Source organism: Bombina bombina, chromosome 7 (assembly GCF_027579735.1).
Source record: "Bombina bombina isolate aBomBom1 chromosome 7, aBomBom1.pri, whole genome shotgun sequence".
NCBI classification, from domain to species: Eukaryota; Metazoa; Chordata; class Amphibia; order Anura; family Bombinatoridae; genus Bombina; species Bombina bombina.
In genome coordinates, this window is record NC_069505.1 from 199,525,097 (window position 1) to 199,544,339 (window position 19,243).

The window sequence follows — 19,243 nt, forward strand, 5'->3', positions numbered from 1 at the left end:
TTACTTATGGGATATTCTCCTTCCCAACAGGAAGTTGCAAGAGGATCACCCCAGCAGAGCTGCTATATAGCTCCTCCCCTAACTGCCATATCCAGTCATTCTCTTGCAACCCTCAACATAGATGGAGGTCGTGAGAGGAGTGTGGTGTTTTATACTTAATTCTTCAATCAAAAGTTTGTTATTTTTAAATGGCACCGGAGTTTTTTCTCAGGCAGTATTTGGAAGAAGAATCTGCCTGCGTTTTCTATGATCTTAGCAGAAGTAACTAAGATCCACTGGCTGTTCTCACACATTCTGAGGAGTGGGGTAACTTCAGAAAGGGAATGGCGTGCGGGGTCTCCTGCAACTAAGGTATGTGCAGTAAAATATTTTTCTAAGGAATGGAATTGACTAAGAAAATACTGCTGATACCGAAGTAATGTAAGTAAAGCCTTAAATGCAGCGAAAGCGACTGGTATCAGGCTTATTAATGTATGTGCAGTAAAATAATTTTCTAAGGAATGGAATTTGACTAAGAAAATGCTGCTAATACTGAAGTAATGTAGTAAAGCCTTAAATGCAGTAGAAGCGACTGGTATCAGGCTTATCAATAGAGATACATACTCTTTAAAAAAATATGTTTAAAACGTTTGCTGGCATGTTTAATCGTTTTTTGAGGTACATTGGTGATAAAAACTTACTGGGGCATAATTTTTTCCACATGGCTGACTTATTTCTGCATAGAACAGTTAACTGAGGCTTCCCACTGTTGTAATAATGAGTGGGAGGGGCCTATTTTAGCGCTTTTTTGCGCAGTTAAAATTACAAAATGAATCATCCAGATTCCCTCAGCAGTCCCATGAATACTACAGGACATCTCTAAAGGGCTAAAAAGACTTCCAAAACCATTTATAGGGAAGGTAATCCACAGCTCAGCTGTGGCAGTTTTGTTGTGTCTGTTAAAAAACGTCTATGTCATTTTTTTGATCTGTTTATTGCATTAAGGGGTTAATCATCCATTTGCAAGTGGGTGCAATGCTCTGCTGACTTGTTACATTACACTGTAAAAAATGTTGTTAGTGTAACTGCCTTTTTTCACTGTTATTTCAAATTTGTCAAAATTTGTTTTCTCTTAAAGGCACAGTAACGTTTTTTATATTGCTTGATTAACTTGCTTTAAAGTGTTTTCCAAGCTTGCTAGTCTCATTGCTAGTCTGTACAAACATTTCTGAAACAGAGGATACTTGTTCATTATGTTTAAAAGCCATGGTGGAGCCCCATAGGAGAATATGTACTAAATGTATTGATTTCACCTTAAACAGTAAAGATCAGTCTTTATCTATAAAAGAATTGTCACCAGAGGGGTCTGTCGAGGGGGAAGTTATGTCGACTAACTCTCCCCACGTGTCGGACCCTTCGCCTCCCGCTCAAGGGACGCACGCTAATATGGCGCCAAGTACATCAGGGACGCCCATAGCGATTACTTTGCAGGACATGGCTGCAATCTTGAATAATACCCTGTCAGAGGTATTGTCCAGATTGCCTGAACTGAGAGGCAAGCGCGATAGCTCTGGGGTTAGACGAGATACAGAGCGCGTAGATGCTGTAGAGCCATGTCTGATACTGCGTCACAATATGCAGAACCTGAGGACGGAGAGCTTCAGTCTGTGGGTGACGTCTCTGATTCGGGGAGACCTGATTCAGAGATTTCTAATTCTAAATTTAAGCTTGAGAACCTCCGTGTATTGCTTGGGGAGGTATTAGCTGCTCTGAATGACTGTGACACAATTGCAGTGCCAGAGAAATTGTGTAGGCTGGATAAATACTATGCAGTGCCGGTGAGTACTGATGTTTTTCCAATACCTAAAAGGCTTACAGAAATTATTAGTAAGGAATGGGATAGGCACGGTGTGTCCTTTTCCCCACCTCCTATATTTAGAAAAATGTTTCCAATAGATGCCACTACACAGGACTTATGGCAGACTGTCCCTAAGGTGGAGGGAGCAGCAGTTTCTACTTTAGCAAAGCGTACCACTATCCCGGGTTGAGGACAGTTGTGCTTTTTCAGATCCAATGGATAAAAAATTGGAGGGTTACCTTAAGAAAATGTTTATTCAACAAGGTTTTATTTTACAGCCACTTACATGCATTGCGCCTGTCACTGCTGCGGCGGCATTCTAGTTTGAGGCCCTGGAAGAGGCCATCCATACAGCTCGTTGACTGAAATTGTTGACAAGCTTAGGAACTCTTAAGCTAGCTAACTCATTTGTTTCTGATGCCATTGTTCATTTGACTAAACTAACGGCTAAGAATTCAGGATTTGCCATCCAGGCGCGTAGGGCGCTATGGCTCAAATCCTGGTCAGCTGATGTGACTTCAAAGTCTAAATTACTCAACATTCCTTTCAAGGGGCAGACCTTATTCGGGCCTGGTTTGAAAGAAATTATTGCTGACATTATTGGAGGTAAGGGTCATACCCTTCCGCAGGACAGGGCCAAATCAAAGGCCAAACAGTCTAATTTTCGTGCCATTTCGAAATTCCAAGGCAGGTGCAGCATCAACTTCCTCCGCTTCAAGACAAGAGGAACTTTTGCTCAATCTAAGCAGGCCTGGAAACCTAACCAGTCTGGGAACAAAGGCAAGCAGGCCAGAAAGCCTGCTGCTGCCTCTAAGACAGCATGAAGGAACGCCCCCCTATCCGGCGACGGATCTAGTAGGGGGCAGACTTTTTCTCTGCGCCCAGGCATGGGCAAGAGATGTTCAGGATCCCTGGGCATTGGAGGTCATATCTCAGGGATATCTTCTGGACTTCAAAGCTTCCCCTCCACAAGGGAGATTTCATCTTTCAGGTTATCTGCAAATCAGATAAAGAAAGAGGCATTCCTACGCTGTGTGCAAGACCTCCTAGTAATGGGAGTGATCCTTCCAGTTCCGCGGACGGAACAAGGACAGGGTTTTTATTCAAATCTGTTTGTGGTTCCCAAAAGAGAGGAAACCTTCAGACCAAATTTGGATCTAAAGACCTTAAACAAATTCCTCAGAGTTCCAGCTTTCAAAATGGAAACTATTCGGACCATCCTACCCATGATCCAAGAGGGTCAGTACATGACCACAGTGGACTTAAAGGATGCCTACCTTCACATACCGATTCACAAAGATCATCATCGGTTCCTAAGGTTTGCCTTTCTAGACAGGCATTACAATTTGTAGCTCTTCCCTTCGGGTTGGCTATAGCCCCGAGAATCTTTACGAAGGTTCTGGGCTCACTTCTGGTGGTTCTAAGACCGCGAGGCATAGAGGTGACTCCGTATCTAGACGACATCCTGATACAGGCGTCAAGCCTTCAAATTGCCAAGTCTCATTCAGAGATAGTTCTGACATTTCTGAGATCGCACGGGTGGAAAGTGAATGAGGAAAGAGCTTCTCTAATCCCCACTCACAAGAGTCTCCTTCTTAGGGACTCTTATAGATTCTGTAGAGATGAAAAATTTACCTGACGGTGTCCAGGTTATCAAAGCTTCTAAATGCTTGCCGTATTCTTCATTCCATTCCGCGCCCTTTTGTGGGCTCAGTGTATGGAGGTGATCGGCTTAATGGTAGCGGCAATGGACATAGTGCCATTTGCGCGCCTACATCTCAGACCACTGCAATTATGCATGCCTAAGTCAGTGGGATGGGGATTACACAGATTTGTCCCCTCTGCTAAATCTGGATCTAGAGACCAGAGATTCTCTTCTCTGGTGGTTGTCTCAGGTCCACCTGTCCAAGGGTATGACTTTTCGCAGGTCAGATTGGAAGATGCCAGCCTTCTAGGTTGGGGTACAGTCTGGAACTCCCTGAAGGCACAGGGATTCTGGAGTTAAGAGCAATATTCAATGCTCTTCTGGCTTGGCCTCAGTTAGCAACACTGAGGTTCATCAGATTTCAGTCGGACAATATCACAACTGTGGCTTACATCAACCATCAAGGGGGAAACAGGAGTTCCCTAGTGATGATAGAAGTCTCAAAAATAATTCGCTGGGCAGAGACTCACTCTTGCCACCTGTCAGCAATCCATATCCCAGGCGTAGAGAACTGGGAGGCGGATTTTCGAAGTCGTCAGACTTTTCACCCGGGGGAGTGGGAACTCCATCCGGAGGTGTTTGCTCGGTTGATTCATTGTTGGGGCAAACCAGAGTTGGATCTCATGGCGTCTCGCCAGAACGCAAGCTTCCTTGTTACGGATCCAGGTCCAGGGGACCCAGAAGCGACGCTGAAGATGCTCTAGCAGCGCCCTTGGTTCTTCAACCTGGCTTATGTGTTTCCACCGTTTCCTCTGCTCCCTCGACTGATTGCCAAAATCAAACAGGAGAGAGCATCGGTGATTCTAATAGCGCCTGCATGGCCACGCAGGACCTGGTATGCAGACCTAGTGGACATGTCATCCTTTCCACCATGGACTCTGCCTCTAAGACAGGACCTTATAATACAAGGTCCTTTCAATCATCCAAATCTAATTTCTCTGAGATTCACTGCATGGAGATTGAATGCTTGATTCTATCAAAGCGTGGCTTCTCCGAGTCAGTCACTGATAACTTAATACAGGCACGAAAGCCTGTTACCAGGAAAATCTATCACAAGATATGTGATATCTTTACTGGTGTGAATCCAAGAATTACTCATGGAGTAAGGTTAGGATTCCTAGGATATTATCCTTTCTCCAAGAGGGTTGGACAAAGGATTATCAGCTAGTTCCTTAAAGGGACAGATTCTGCTCTGTCTATTCTTTTGCACAAGCGTCTGGCAGAAGTTCCAGACGGTCCAGGCATTTTGTCAGGCTTTGGATAGAATTAAGCCTGTGTTTAAATCTGTTGCTCCCCCATGGAGCTTAAACTTGGTTCTTAAAGTTCTTCAAGGAGTTCCGTTTGAACCCCTTCATTCCATTGATATTAAGCTTTTATCTTGGAAAGTTCTGTTTTGATGGCTATTTCCTCGGCTCGGAGAGTCTCTCAGCTATCTGCCTTACAATGTGATTCTCCTTATCTGATTTTTTCATGCAGATAAGGTAGTCTGCGTACCAAACCTGGGTTTTTACCTAAGGTGGTTTCTAAACAAGAATATCAATCAAGAGATTGTTGTTCCATCATTGTGTCCTAATCCTTCTTCAAAGAAGGAACGTCTTTTACATAATCTGGACGTAGTCCGTGCCTTGAAGTTTTACTTACAAGCTACCTAAGATTTTCGTCAAACATCTTTCCTTTTGGCTTTGGCGTTTTATACGCCTAGCCTATGAGACTGCTGGACGCAGCCCCCTGAAGAATTACAGCTCATTCTACTAGAGCTGTGGCTTCTCCTGGGCCTTTAAAAATGAGGCCTCTGTAGAACAGATTTGCAATGGCCGCGACTTGGTCTTCGCCTTCACACTTTTTCAAAATTTTACAAATTTGATACTTTTGCTTCTTCGGAGGCTGTTTTTGGGAGAAAGGTTCTTCAGGCAGTAGTTCCCTTCCGCTTAATCCCTGCCTTGTCCCTCCCATCATCCGTGTACTTTAGCTTTGGTATTGGATCCCATAACGTAATGGATGATCCGTGGACTGGATACACCTTAACAAGAGAAAACATAATTTATGCTTACCTGATAAATTTATTTCTCTTGTAGTGTATCCAGTCCACGGCCTGCCTGTCATTTTAAGGCAGGTCTAAAATGTTATTAAACTACAGTCACCACTGCACCCTATGGTTTCTCCTTTCTCTGTATTGTTTCGGTCGAATGACCTGGATATGGCAGTTAGGGGAGGAGCTATATAGCAGCTCTGCTGGGGTGATCCTCTTGCAACTTCCTGTTGGGAAGGAGAATATCCCATAAGTAATGGATGATCCGTGGACTGGATACACTACAAGAGAAATAAATTTATAGGTAAGCATAAATTATGTTTTTTAAGCTAAAACAACTAACATATATAAAGTTAATAAACATCTAATTAAAACTACTGACCTATATTTTCTCCAAAACGAAGTTTATAACGTTCTAAAGTTATATCTTTTATTCGCCGATGATGTCATGTTATCCTGCCCCACTATTTTCAGCACCTGCATGTTCAAATACTTAAACCAATAACTTTGTGTTTAAAGCGCCATTTTGAAACCTAGGTATTGTAAACGGATTGGTACCAAAGCAAAGGTACCCACGGACGTGGGTGGTTTGGAAAACAATTAAAATTCGCAGACAAGATTTCTGATTTACGGTAGAGATATGTTAATGAAATGCTATTGATAAAACAGCATATTAGGGGGTAGTTAGTTAGTAACAGGCATAGAAAATATTTACTACGCTACTAACCTGTCACACTTGAAGGGGCCGTGTTCCTGTTCCACGGCGTTTGATTCTGGTTAAAAACACTTCATTTTATATTATATATATATAATATATATATATACTATATATATATATATACTATATATATATATAATATATAACGCCTAGAACACAGGGTCACAGTGCTGGACTCCTTTTATCTGTATAGAATCTAGGGTAATACCGCGGAAGGGGGTTATGGAACAGGGTGATCTTAATATACATGATAATGTTTTTGTGTTTTGTTTTTCTTTTTGCTGCACTTGTGTTAGATGAGGCTCTGTCAGTGTGGAACAGTTAGAGAGAGATTGAGCTTTTAGGCGATCAGAGGAGACGAAAGCTGTTTCTTGTAGTCGGGTCATAGTAAGTGGTAAGTGCCCCGGCCCATTGGGATATAAAGGTGCCATTTAATCACTAATCAAGTCTGTATATTGTGAGGAACCCACCATTACACCTCTGTTCCACATTTTATGACATAGTTACCTATTTCTATAAAGAATAAAAATTTAGTACAACTGAGCCGTCCCACTTCTGAGGGTTCTCCGTCCTGTGAGGTGCGTTCCTACAAGCATCCTGCAATTACACAAGCAGTTCCCCAGGGCACTACCAACTAATACTCCCCATGGGAGGCGCCCTTTGGCCTCCAGACTCAGTTCAGTTGCACATGGTGGTTTCTGCGTCCATAAATGCGATGCCTCTGTCCTATCTAAGCGCAAGCGGAAGATACGGCACTGATATCCGTCTCAAGGGTCTTCAACTCCGCTAGATATCTCTGACGGATTATCCGTGGAGGAGGGCAATTCCGACTTATCGGAGGAGGCAGCTTCTGAGTCGGAATCGGCTACCTCTAGGCCTCCGTCCGCAGAGGAAACAGATTTTAAGTTTAAGATGGAGCATTTGCGTTTCCTGCTGAAGGAAGTGCTCGCTACGCTGGAGGTTCCGGAACCAAAACTACTGGAGGAACCTTTGATCCCTAAATTTGATAGGGTTTACGAGAATAGGGTAGTGCCCCAGGCCTTCCCGGTTCCTATCAAAATGGCGAACATTATTAAAAATGAATGAGAGAAACTGGGTTCACCCTTTTCACCCTCGTCTTCTTTTAAGAAGCTTTTCCCCATTCCGGAAGCATAGCTTGAACTGTGGGGAACCGTCCTTAAGGTGGATGGTGCTATCTCCACGCTCGCTAAGAGAACAACCATTGCGCCTGAGGATAGCTCCTCTTTTAAGGAACCCATGGATAAAAAGATGGAGTCCATGTTGCGGAGGATGTTCCAACTGACGGAGTTCATTTTCCAACCGGTGGTGGCAGTGGCAGGTGGTTCTACCTATTGGTGTGACTCACTATCAGCAATGGTTGAGATGGAGACTGCCCTCAAGGAGATTTTAGATCGAAACAAAGGCCTTAAGGGTAGTGCATTCGTTCATCTGTGATGTTAATATGCAGATTATTCGCCTGAATGCCAAGACGTCAGGGTTTTCTGTTTTAGCTTGCAGGGCTCTGTGGCTAAAATCGTGGTCTGCTGACATGACATCTAAGTCTTTCTTGCTTTCCCTCCCATTCAAAGGGAAGGTTTTGTTTGGCCTGGGCCTGGATTCCATCATATCTACAGTTGGTATCTCAGGGATACAAGATTGGCTTCACATCTCATCCGCCAAGGGGCATATTCATACTCTCGAATCTGTCTACCAGACCAGAAAAAAAGTAATGCCTTTCTAGGATGTGTTCGGGATCTATCCTCCTTAGTAGTTGTTGTCCCGGTGCCTATCGAAGAAAGAGGTTTGAGGTTTTATTCAAATCTATTCGTGGTCCCAAAGAAGTAGGGAACTTTCCACCCAATTCTGGACCTAAAATGTTTAAACTAATTTCTCAGTGTCCCTTCCTTCAAGATGGAGATGATAAGGTCCATCCTTCCTTTAATTCAGGAAGGCCAGTTTATGACCATTATAGATCTGAAGGACGCTTACCTTCATGTTCCAATCCACAGGGAACACTTTCAGTTCCTGAGATTTGTATTTCTGTACCAGCACTTCCAGTTCATTGCCCTTCCATTTGGCCTAGCTACTGCTCCAAGAATCTTTACAAGGGTTCTGGGGGCTCTTCTAGACCTTGCCAGAACTCAGGGTATTGCAGTAGCCCCATAACTGGACGATATTCTGGTGCAAGCACCATCCTTTCGTCTTGCGGAAGAATTCTCGGAGTCCCTTCTCAGTCTTCTTCGATCACATGGATGGAAGATAAACTTGGAAAAAAGTTCTCTTATCCCAAATACCAGGGTAGAATTCCTGGGTACTATATTAGACTTTATATCCATGAGGATATTTCTAACCGACCAGAGACGTTGCAAGTTAACTTCAGCATGTCTTGCCCCCCGGGAGCCCTTGAGTCCCTCTGTGGTTCAGTGTATGGAGGTGATTGGTCTCATGGTGTCCTGCATGGACATCATTCCTTTTGCTAGGTTCAATCTCAGACCTTTACAACTGTGCTTGCTGAGGCAGTGGAACAGCGATCATTCAGATCTGTCTCGACAGACTGTATTAGACAGCCGGTCGAGAGAATCACTCTCTTGGTGGCTCTGTCCAGATCATCTGTCCCGAGGGACATGCTTCTTAAGACCATCCTGGGAGATTGTGACTATGGACGCAAGCCTATCCGGATGGGGGAGCAGTTTGGGGTGCCAGAAAGGCACAGGGGTTGTGAACTCAGGAGGAGTCCTCCCTCCGATCAATATTTTGGAACTACAGGAAATCTTCAAGACCTTGAAGGCTTTGTCACTTCTGGGTTTGTCACAGTTTATCAGACTCCAACCAGACAATATAACCTCGGTGGCTTACATCAACCATCAGGGGGGGGGAACTAGAAGTTCCTTAGCGATGAAGGAAATATCTCAGATTCTGGAGTGGGCGGAGGCCCACAGCTGTTCACTGTCAGCGATCCACATTCCGGGTGTGAACAACTGGGGGGGTGGATTTTCTCAGCAGGCAATCCTTCCATCCAGGGGAATGGTCTCTCCATCCCAAGGTGTTTGCCGAGATATTCAGCAAGTGGGGGACGCCGGAAATAGATCTCATGGCTTCCCATCTCAATACCAAGCTACCCAGGTACGGGTCAAGGTCGAGGGATCTCCAAGCGGATCTAATAGATGCACTAGCAGTGCCCTGGAGGTTGAAGCTGATATATCTTTTTCCTCCATTACTGGCTGAGTTTCCAGATGTGCAGTCCTTTGTTAAGGCAATAATTAGGATCAGACCTGTGTTTAGATCTGGGGCTCCTCCTTGGAGCCTAAATCTTGTTCTTCAGGTTTTGCAACAGGTTCCATTTAAGCCTCTGCATTCCATTGACATTAAATTGTTATCTTGGAAGGCTGTCTTTTTATTGGCTATTGCCTCTGTGCGCAGAGTTTCTGAGATCTCTGCTTTGCAATGTGAGCCCCCTTATCTGATTTTTCATGCAGGCATTTTTACATACTAAATTAGGTTTTCTTCCTAAAGTTGTGTCAGATCGCAACATCAGGAGATTGTGGTTCCTTCCTTGTGTCCTAATCCTTCTTCATCGAAGGAACACTTACTTCACAATTTGAATGTGCCTCGCACTTTGAAGTTCTATCTTCAGGCTACTAAGAAGTTTAGACAATCTTCCTCCTCTTTGTTGTCTATTCGGGGAAGCGTAAGGGGCAGAAGGCTACTTCAACTTCCCTATCTTTTTGGTTAAGGAGTGTCATCCGCTTAGCTTACGAGACAGTAGGACATCGTCCCCCTGAGAAGATAATGCACATTCCACTAGAGTAGTGGCTTCCTCTGGGGCCTTTAAGAATGAGGCCTCTATGGATCAGATTTGTAAGGTGGCTACCTGGTCCTCCTTGCATACTTTTGCAAAATTTTACAAGTTTGATGTTTTTGCTTCGGCTGAAGCAGCTTTCGGGAAAAATGTTTTGCAGGCTGTGGTGCCCTAAGAAGAATAGGGTCTGCTTCTTCCTTTTTGTTCCCTCCCATTATTCATTCAGTGTTCTCTGGAGCTTGGGTATAGTTTTCCCAACAGTAAGGAATGAAGCTGTGGACTCTCCCCATCTTAGGAAGGAAAACATAATTTATGCTTACCAGATAAATTCCTTTCCTTCCGGATAGTGAGAGTCCACGGCCCCCACACGTTTTTTCTTGTCTATGGGTGGTCCCCTATTATTTATTTTATTCTTCTGGCACCATTTATACCCTAATGTTTCGCCTACTTTTCCTTGTTCCCTCGGCAGAATGACTGGGGTAATGAGGAAGTGGGAGGGATATTTAAGCCTTTGGCTGGGGTGTCTTTGCCTCCTCCTGGTGGCCAGGTGTTGTATTTCCCAACAGTAAGGAAAGAAGCTGTGGACTCTCCCTATCCGGAAGGAAAGTAATTTATCTGGTAAGCAGACATTATTGTGTTTTTTTTTTTTTTTTTTACAGGCGGTAATTACACTGTTATTAAAGGAGGTGATTATGCTGGGTTATTACAGATGGTTATTAAATGGGTTTATTACATGTAGGATGTTAGATATTTAAGTAATTGTACAACTAATTCTGTATCTTTTTTGCAGTGCTGAGCATTGGAGAAGGAGGATTCTGGGAAGGCAATGCAAGAGGTCATGTGGGTTGGTTTCCAGCTGAATGTGTGGAGGAAATTCAGCCCAAACCCACTGAAGTACGTCCAGGTGAGTGCCGCTGTGCAGAAACATTATTATTGGGTCCAGTAGCTGAAAACATTCTTAGACCTGACATGGCTTGTGAGGCTGCAATTTACCCTTGTCTCCCAGCCTCTGCTAGGAGATGTCTTATTACCTCTGCTACCCTACCTCTAATTGATCTGGGGTGTTCCAAGCTCTAGTTGATCTGGGGTGTCCCAACTTCTAAAAGATCTGAACAGTCCCAAGCTCTAGTTGATCTGAACAGTCCCAAGCTCTAGTTGATCTAAAGACTCGCTAGCTCTAGTTGATCTAAAGAGTCGCTAGCTCTAGTTGATCTGAACCATCCCAAGCTTGAGTTTATTTTAACCGTTCTAAACCTTAATTGATCTGAACCATCCAATTCTCTAGTTTATCTGAACAATCCCAGGCTGTAGTGATATGGGGTGTTCCAAGCTTTAGTTGATCTGGGACATCTTAAAGGGACAGTATAGTCAAAATTAGACTTTTATGATTCAGATAGGGCATGCAATTTTAAACAATTTTCCAATTTACCTTTATCATCAAATTTGCTTGGTTTTCTTGGTATTCTTTGTTGAAAGCTAAAACTAGGTAGGCTCATATGCTAATTTCTAAACCCTTGAAGGTCACCTCTTATCTGAATGCATTTGACATATTTTTACATATAGAGGGCGTTAGTTCATGTGTAAAATATATATATATATATATATATATATATATACGCACACATACACATACACACACACACATATACACACACATTGTGTTCACGCCCATGGGGGCCGATTTATCAAGCTCTGTATAAAGCTTGATGCCCCTGTTTCCGCATCCTTCATGCTTGCCGTAAACAGAATTTATGAACCATCGGTCTAAAGACCCCTGAGGCCTGGGATAGAAATCAACCCGAATGAATGGCCGTGAATCTGCAGGGGGCAGCATTGCACCAGTAGTTCACAAGAACTGTTGGTGCAATGATAAATGCGTATGCTGTCGGCATTTATCGATGTGCAGCGGACATGATACGCTACATCGTATCATGTCCACTCGCACTATGATAAATCTACCCAATTGAGTTAATAATGAGAGGACACTGAGTGGCTAAAATTCAAGTCTGTCAAAAGAACTGAACTAAGGGAGCAGTCTGCAGAGGCTTAGATACAAGGTAAAAAGTGTATTAATATAACCATGTTGGTTATGTAAAAATGGGTAATAAAGCGATTATCTATCTTTTTAAACAATAACATTTTGGAGTAGACTGTCCCTTCAAGCTCTAGTTGATCTGGTACATCTGAAGCTCCAGCTGATCGGGGACATACTAAACCTTCCCAGGCTCTAGTTGGTCTGACCCCTCTTAAGCTATGGTTGGTCTGAAGAGTCGCAAAGTCTAATGAGTCAGAACCTCCCAAGCTCTCTGGTTTCAGTTGAAATGAGTTTGATGATACATTTTCAGAGGCAAATTTAAAGTTTGCAAGTTTGCTAAAGCTGATCTTGTTTTTTTTTTTGTTTTTTTTTATATAAGTAGTGATTGAATATTTTATGATGTACGTACATGTTAGTTTGCATTTAATCATACTTTTTTTTTTTTAATCCACTATCTCTCATTTAGAGATCTATCTAGGTCTAAAGGGTAATTGGAGTTGCTAACATAGCCAACATTATACTATTTACATAATAGATACAAAACGTCATAGGTAAAACAAGGACATCTGTGGCTCAGTCACTGTCAGTAACAGATATAGCTCAGGTGATTAGAATCCTAGTGCTTGCCCCCTGTCTGTGTGATGGGCACCGCAAGCCTCATTTTCAACCTCTGCCAGCAATACAGAATGCCTAATGTTTTAAGTCAGCTTCTGATTGGATGACACTTCCGGGGCTCTTTTTAATCTTGTTATCCCCAGGTTTTTTATCCATTTGTTACTGTATCCAGTGAGGAAAGTCCCTTTGGCACGGAAGATGCTGCTACTGTCTTGGTGCTGTCTACTGATTGGCCTCTAGGTGGCACTACCTAGATGAATAAATGAACAGCAGTGAATTCTGAACAGGGTGATTTGCTAACAAATATGGGCTAGATTACAAGTTGCGCACAAAAATATTAACACTCTCATGTTAGTGCTGGTTTTACAAGTATTAAATTGTTAGTGAGCGAGTGAAAGACTCAGGCGATGTCGGATATTACGCCTTTTCCCCATGCATCTATGGGGTGTGCTACAAAAGCCTTTCCTGTCTTTTGCTCAAGCGCTAACCCAACAATGCGCTAAGCCAACTGTTCTATAGCTGTAGCTAGCTTAGGTTTTATTTTTATTTCACAGGTAAGTTTGTTTTTAGTTTTAAATAGGTATCATTTAGTTAATAATTGTAACTTTAATTTATTTCTATTTTAATTATGTTAAAGTTAGGGGGTGTTAGGGTTAGGGTTACGGTTAGGGGTTAATAGTTTAATTTAGGTTGTTGCAATGTGGGGGATGGCGGTTTAGGGGTTAATAGGTTTATTTAGTGGGAGTGATGTGGGAGGCCAGAGCTTTAGGGGTTAATGACTTTATTTAGTGGCTGCGATGTTGGGGAGCGGCGGAATAGGGGTTAATATCTTTATTATAGTGTGGACAATGTTGGGGTGAGGGGAAATAGGGGTTAATATCTTTAGTATAGTAGCGGCGATATTGGGAGCGGTAGATTAGGGGTTAATAGATTTATTTCAGTGGCAGCGATATCTGGAGAGGCAGATTAGGGCTTAATAACTTTATGTAGGTGTCGGCGATGTCGGGGGCAGCAGATTAGGGGTGTTTAAACCTAACGCCCTAACATATATCCCACGTCTAAACAAAACTTTTTTTCCCCCCATAGACATCAATGGGGTTGCGTTTACGGAGCTTTTCATTCCGCGCTTAAGGTGTTAGAAAAATAACTAACACTCTCTTCCCATTGATGTCTATGGGGAAAGCGTGCACAAGCACGTCAAAGCAGCACTTGTATTTCGTGCGGTATGGAGCTCAACACAACCATATCGCACGCACAAGCAGGCTTTTCAAAAACTCGTAATGGCAGCACTATGGAGAGTGAAATAACGCAAATTTTGTTGCGTTCGTTAAGTACCCTCTATGGTGCTTAACTTGTAATCTAGGTGATAAATTGGGACAAGGTTTTCTCTAATAAAAATGTAAAAGGATAAATGGATAACATTTAAAACTTTGTTAAATAAATATATATATCAACACATACCACATGTTTATAAACGTAAAATTCAAGCTGAAGTGGCTAAATAAAAATGTGTTAAGAGAAATTAGGAAAAAAACATAAGGCATTTAAATTATTCAAAGAAAATAGTACAGACTCAACATACCAAATATATAAGGAATGTAATAAAGTATGCAAAAAGGCAATCAAATTAGCCAAAATTGAAAATGAAAGATTAATTGCAAAATGATTAAGTCAAACCTTAAATGTTTTTTTTTTTTTAAAAGGACAGTAAACACTAAGGGCCGGTTTACAAGTGATAAACAAATTTACGCTTTTGCGAGTGTGATATTTGCACTCCACTTGTAATACCAACCTTGGTATTTGAAGTGACCCTCAATCGCGTTTGCATTGCATGGAAGCTTTGTGCTCAATAGAGTACGTTTCCATAGGCTCTAATGGGAGCCTCGTTCTCATGCCAGGAGACACGCAGTAGAGTTAAATATATATGCATATGAATATATACATATATATTTATGTGTTTATATGTGTATATGTGTGTATATACACATATTAACACAAATATATTTATGTATATAAGCACATACATATATATTTACAGGGAACACACAGCTCCCTATAGACTGCTATATGTAAAGGCACTTTTCAGTGCCATTTTTTTTTTCTAACACCCCACACCCGCACACTTTAACCCCTAAAAACTGCTTAGTGCAGTTTAAAAAATAAAGATGCTCCATTTTTTTTTTCCAAAAAGGACCTCATATTTTATTTTGGGGGCAACTGGGGACATTTTAAAAATTAACCAGAGGTCTGACCGATGGTTAATTTTTTGAACGCTTGCAGTAACAATAACCATCTACTTATTTATTGCGCGCCAGTAAATGAGCGAATTTGTCAGTTTACGGACGTGCGATAAATTAGTGCTTTATTTGTAATCTAGCCCTAAATAAATGTTAGATAGAATGATGCATTTCAAAGAAAGGATTAGTCTGAGAATAACATACAGATGTATTTTTTTAAAGTTTCAGTCAATGGCTGTGTGGAATATAACAATTTTCTGAACTTACATTTTTAACAGGCTCACAAGCTCACAATTTCAGTATGGAATTACAGGAGAAGGGGAGAAAACAAATAATAAAAGCATATTGCAGAGTTGTTTTTTTTATAAATATACACGATTTATCATTTTATATTACTTTCTCAAAGTGTTTAATGTCCCTTTAAGTACATAAATAGCAAACAATCTAAGAAGGACAATATAGGTACATTAAAATGCATGGAGGGTAGCATGATTAACAGTGACAGGGAGAAGGCTGAGGTACTAAACCAGTTATTTCCTTCAGTATACACAAGAGAGGAACCAATGGGAGATACTTTGGCTCTATTTAACAAGCTCCGTACGGAGCTTGATGGCCCCTGTTTCTGGCGAGTCTTCAGACTCGCCAGAAACAGCAGTTATGAAGCAGCGGCCACAAAGACCGCTGCTCCATAACCTGTCCGGCTGCTCTGAGCAGGCGGACAGACATCGCCGGAAATCAACCCGATCGAGTACAATCCGGTTGACTGACACCCCCCTGCTGGCGGCCTATTGGCCGCGAGTCTGCAGAGGGCGGCTGGTGCAATGCTGGTACTGAATATGGCGAGCGTATTGCTCGCCGTATTCAGCGAGGTCTGTCAGACCTGATCCGCACTGTCGGATCAGGTCCGACAGACCTTGATAAATAGAGCCCATAGAAACAAACTAGAACATACAAGACCATACCATCAACTGGGTTATCACTAGAGGATATCAGGAAAAAACTGTATAATATTAAGGTAAACAAAAATTCCAGGCCCAGATGGTATATACCCAAGGGTGGTACAGGAATTTAGTAATGTTATAGACAAACCTCTACTTTTAATTTTTCAAGACTCAGGCATGGTACCCCAGGACTGGCGTAAAGCTGATGTGGTGCTACTCTTTAAAAAGGGAAGCATGGTAGGAAACTATAGACCAGTTGGTCTTACATCAATAGTGTTGAAGATACTTGAAGGGATTCTATTGATAAGTATATTCGTTTAAACAATATTGTGAGTTCAAATCAGCATGGTTTTATGAGAAATAGATCATGTCAAACTAATCTAATTAGATTCTATGAGGAAGGAGGTAAAAATATAGATAAAGGGGAATCAGTTTATGTGGTATACTTGGATATTGCAAAGGTGTTTGATACAGTGCCACATGAGAGATTAATGTACAAAATTAAGGTCCTGGGAATATCTGAAAATCGCCTAGATTACGAGTTCTGCACTAAACAGGGTGCGAAACTAATACCAAAATAGTTGCTTTATTTCACTCTCCATAGCGCTGCCATTACGAGTTACTGAAAGCCTCCTTGTGCTGTGCGATATTTTGGCCTTAAGCTTCATACCGCACAAAATCCAAAAGGCTAATTTGAAGTGCTCGTGCACGCTTTCCCCTATAAACATCAATGGGGAGAGAGTGTTAGAAAAAAAAACTATCACCTGAAGTGCGGAATGAAAAATCTCCGTAACGCAACCCCATTGATGTCTATGGGGAAAAAAAAACAACTTATGTTTAAAACTAACACCCTAACATAAACCCCTAGTCTAAACACTCCTAATCCGCCGCCTCCGACATCGCTGAAACCAAAATAAAGTTATTAACCCCTAATCCACCACTCCCGACATCGCTGACACTAATAAAAGCTATTAACCTCTAATCCGGCGCGCCCCGATATCACCGCCACAAAATAAAATGATTAGCCCCTAAACTGTCGCTCCCGACCTCACCGCCACTAAATAAACCTATTAACCCGTAAATCTCCGGCCCCCCACATCGCCGCCACTAAATAAACCTATTAACCCCTTAACCACCAGCCCCCTCATCGAAAAACACTAAATTAAACTACGATCGCAAAAAACTAAACTATTAAACCCCTAAACCTAACACACCCCTAAGGTTAAATTAAAATTACAATATAACAATCTTAAAATAAATAAAAACTTACCTGTGAAATAAAACAAATCCTAAATTTTAACTATAAATTAACCTAACATAACTATTCTAATAAAATAAAAAAAATACCAATTAAAAAATCTAAAATTACAAATTTAAAAAAACACATTAAAAATCTAAAATTACAAAAAATAATAAACACTAAATTATGAAAAATAAAAAACACTAAGCTTACAAAAAATAATAAACAAAATTATTAAAAATAAAAACAATTACACCTAATCTAATAGCCCTATAAAAACACCCCCTAACCTACAATAAACTACCAATAGCCCTTTAAAGGGCTTTTTGTAGGGCATTGCCCTAAGTTAAACAGTTCTTTTACCTGTAAAAAAAATACAAAGACCCCCCCCAACAGTAAAAGCCACCACCCAACCAACCCCCCAAAATAAAAAAAAACTAACTCTTAAAAAACCTAAGCTACCCATTGCCCTGAAAAGGGCATTCAGCTTTTTTTCGTGCCCTTTAAAGGGCATTCAGCTCTTTTAAGAAAAGTCCAAACCCTAATCTAAAAAAAAAAACACCCAAAAAAATACTAACTCCCGACGATCTTATTGAAAGTAATGGAGCTCGCTGGAAAGGGAAACTTTTCTGTGTCAGGCGAATTTAGTAAAACAATTAAGCTTTGTATATTGTACTTTTAAGTATGAATTTCTATGTTTTTTGCACATCCAGTTTATTTAAATTACGATTTATGCTGTGCATATTTAATATGATTTATTTCTGCGTAATTTACATACAAACTTTACATTTATGGGTGCACAATAAATAACCATTACGGGTGGCTGGTTAATGCTACTGCAAGCTCACAGTAGAAATTAGTGCTCCAAAAATTAACCAGAGATCAGAACTGGTTAATTTTAAAAAAAGTCACCCAAAAAACAGTGTAGTGTAGTTTTACAAAATAAAAAAAGGAGTAGCATTTTTATTTTTTAAAATAATAACTGCACAAAGCAGTGTTTAGGGCTTAAAGTGAGGGGACGTGGGGTGTTAGAAAAAAAACAGCACTGAAAAGTGCCTTTATGTAGCGGTCTATGGAGACTGTGTGTTCACTGTAAGTATAAATATATATACAGTGTGTGTGTGTGTGTGTATATATATATATATATATATATATATATATATGTGTGTATGTGTATTTACACTTTGCTGCCTATCGCTGCGTGACTTACCACCTTCGCTGCACTAGGTTCTTAACCGTGTCTCACGGCATGAGAACGAGGCTTTCATTGGAGCCTATGGAATTGTTTGCTTTCATTTCTGTGCGCTTGTATTACTGAGTAGAGCGCAAATATCGCGTTCACGTAAGCGACATTATGTGCGACATTATGTGCTCCACTCATAATCTGGCCCAATGTGTAACTTTAACAAATTAGGCTCAAACTTTGTATATTTATATGTATTTTTTACAAATTACTTTGCACTTTGCATGTCTTTTATTTAAATTAAAACTGACAAACTATCAGCTTCAGTTTCCCAGAGAGCATCTTTACTTTCTATGGGCCAGATAATCAAACATTTGGAGAGGGATTATAGTTCTGACTTCACATGGGCAGAACTCACTGAATTCTCTAAGAAAAGGGGAGGAACCTGGAAATCCCAGAAAGATACTTTCCATAGAAAGTAATCAAGGGCTCTGGGATACAAAATGTCACATGGGGGAGAGAAGGTAACTGGAGAACCCCTGGGGCTGATATAAAGGCTCTCGGCTAGATTACGAGTCTTGCGTTAGGCTTAAAAACGCTTTTTAATGCCCGCTGGTATTACGAGTCTTGAAGGTACAGGTGTACCGCTCACTTTTTGGGCCAGACTCAGAAATACCGCAAATCCACTTACGTCAATTGTGTATCCTCTTTTTTTCAATGGGATTTGCAATTAGCGCCGGTATTACGAGTCTGCCAAAAAGTGAGCGGTAGACCCTCTTCTGTCAACCCTGGTACCGCATTTAAAAGTCAGTAGTTAAGAGTTTTACACTACAACGCCGTAGCATAAAACTCTTAACTAAAGTGCTAAAAAGTACACTAACACCCATAAACTACCTATTAACCC

The 19,243-nt window shown here is 41.3% G+C and overlaps 1 protein-coding gene across 2 annotated transcripts in view; it reads left to right on the plus strand.

Annotated features, from left to right (window-relative positions):
* SHANK2 (SH3 and multiple ankyrin repeat domains 2) overlaps positions 1-19,243 on the plus strand; it is a 1,433,430-nt gene that overhangs the window by 653,504 nt on the left and 760,683 nt on the right. For both annotated transcript variants that reach the window (XM_053720553.1, XM_053720554.1), the window contains exon 13: positions 10,879-10,992. In XM_053720553.1, the coding sequence (XP_053576528.1) occupies positions 10,879-10,992 (114 nt within the window). The remainder of the gene's footprint in view (positions 1-10,878; positions 10,993-19,243) is intronic.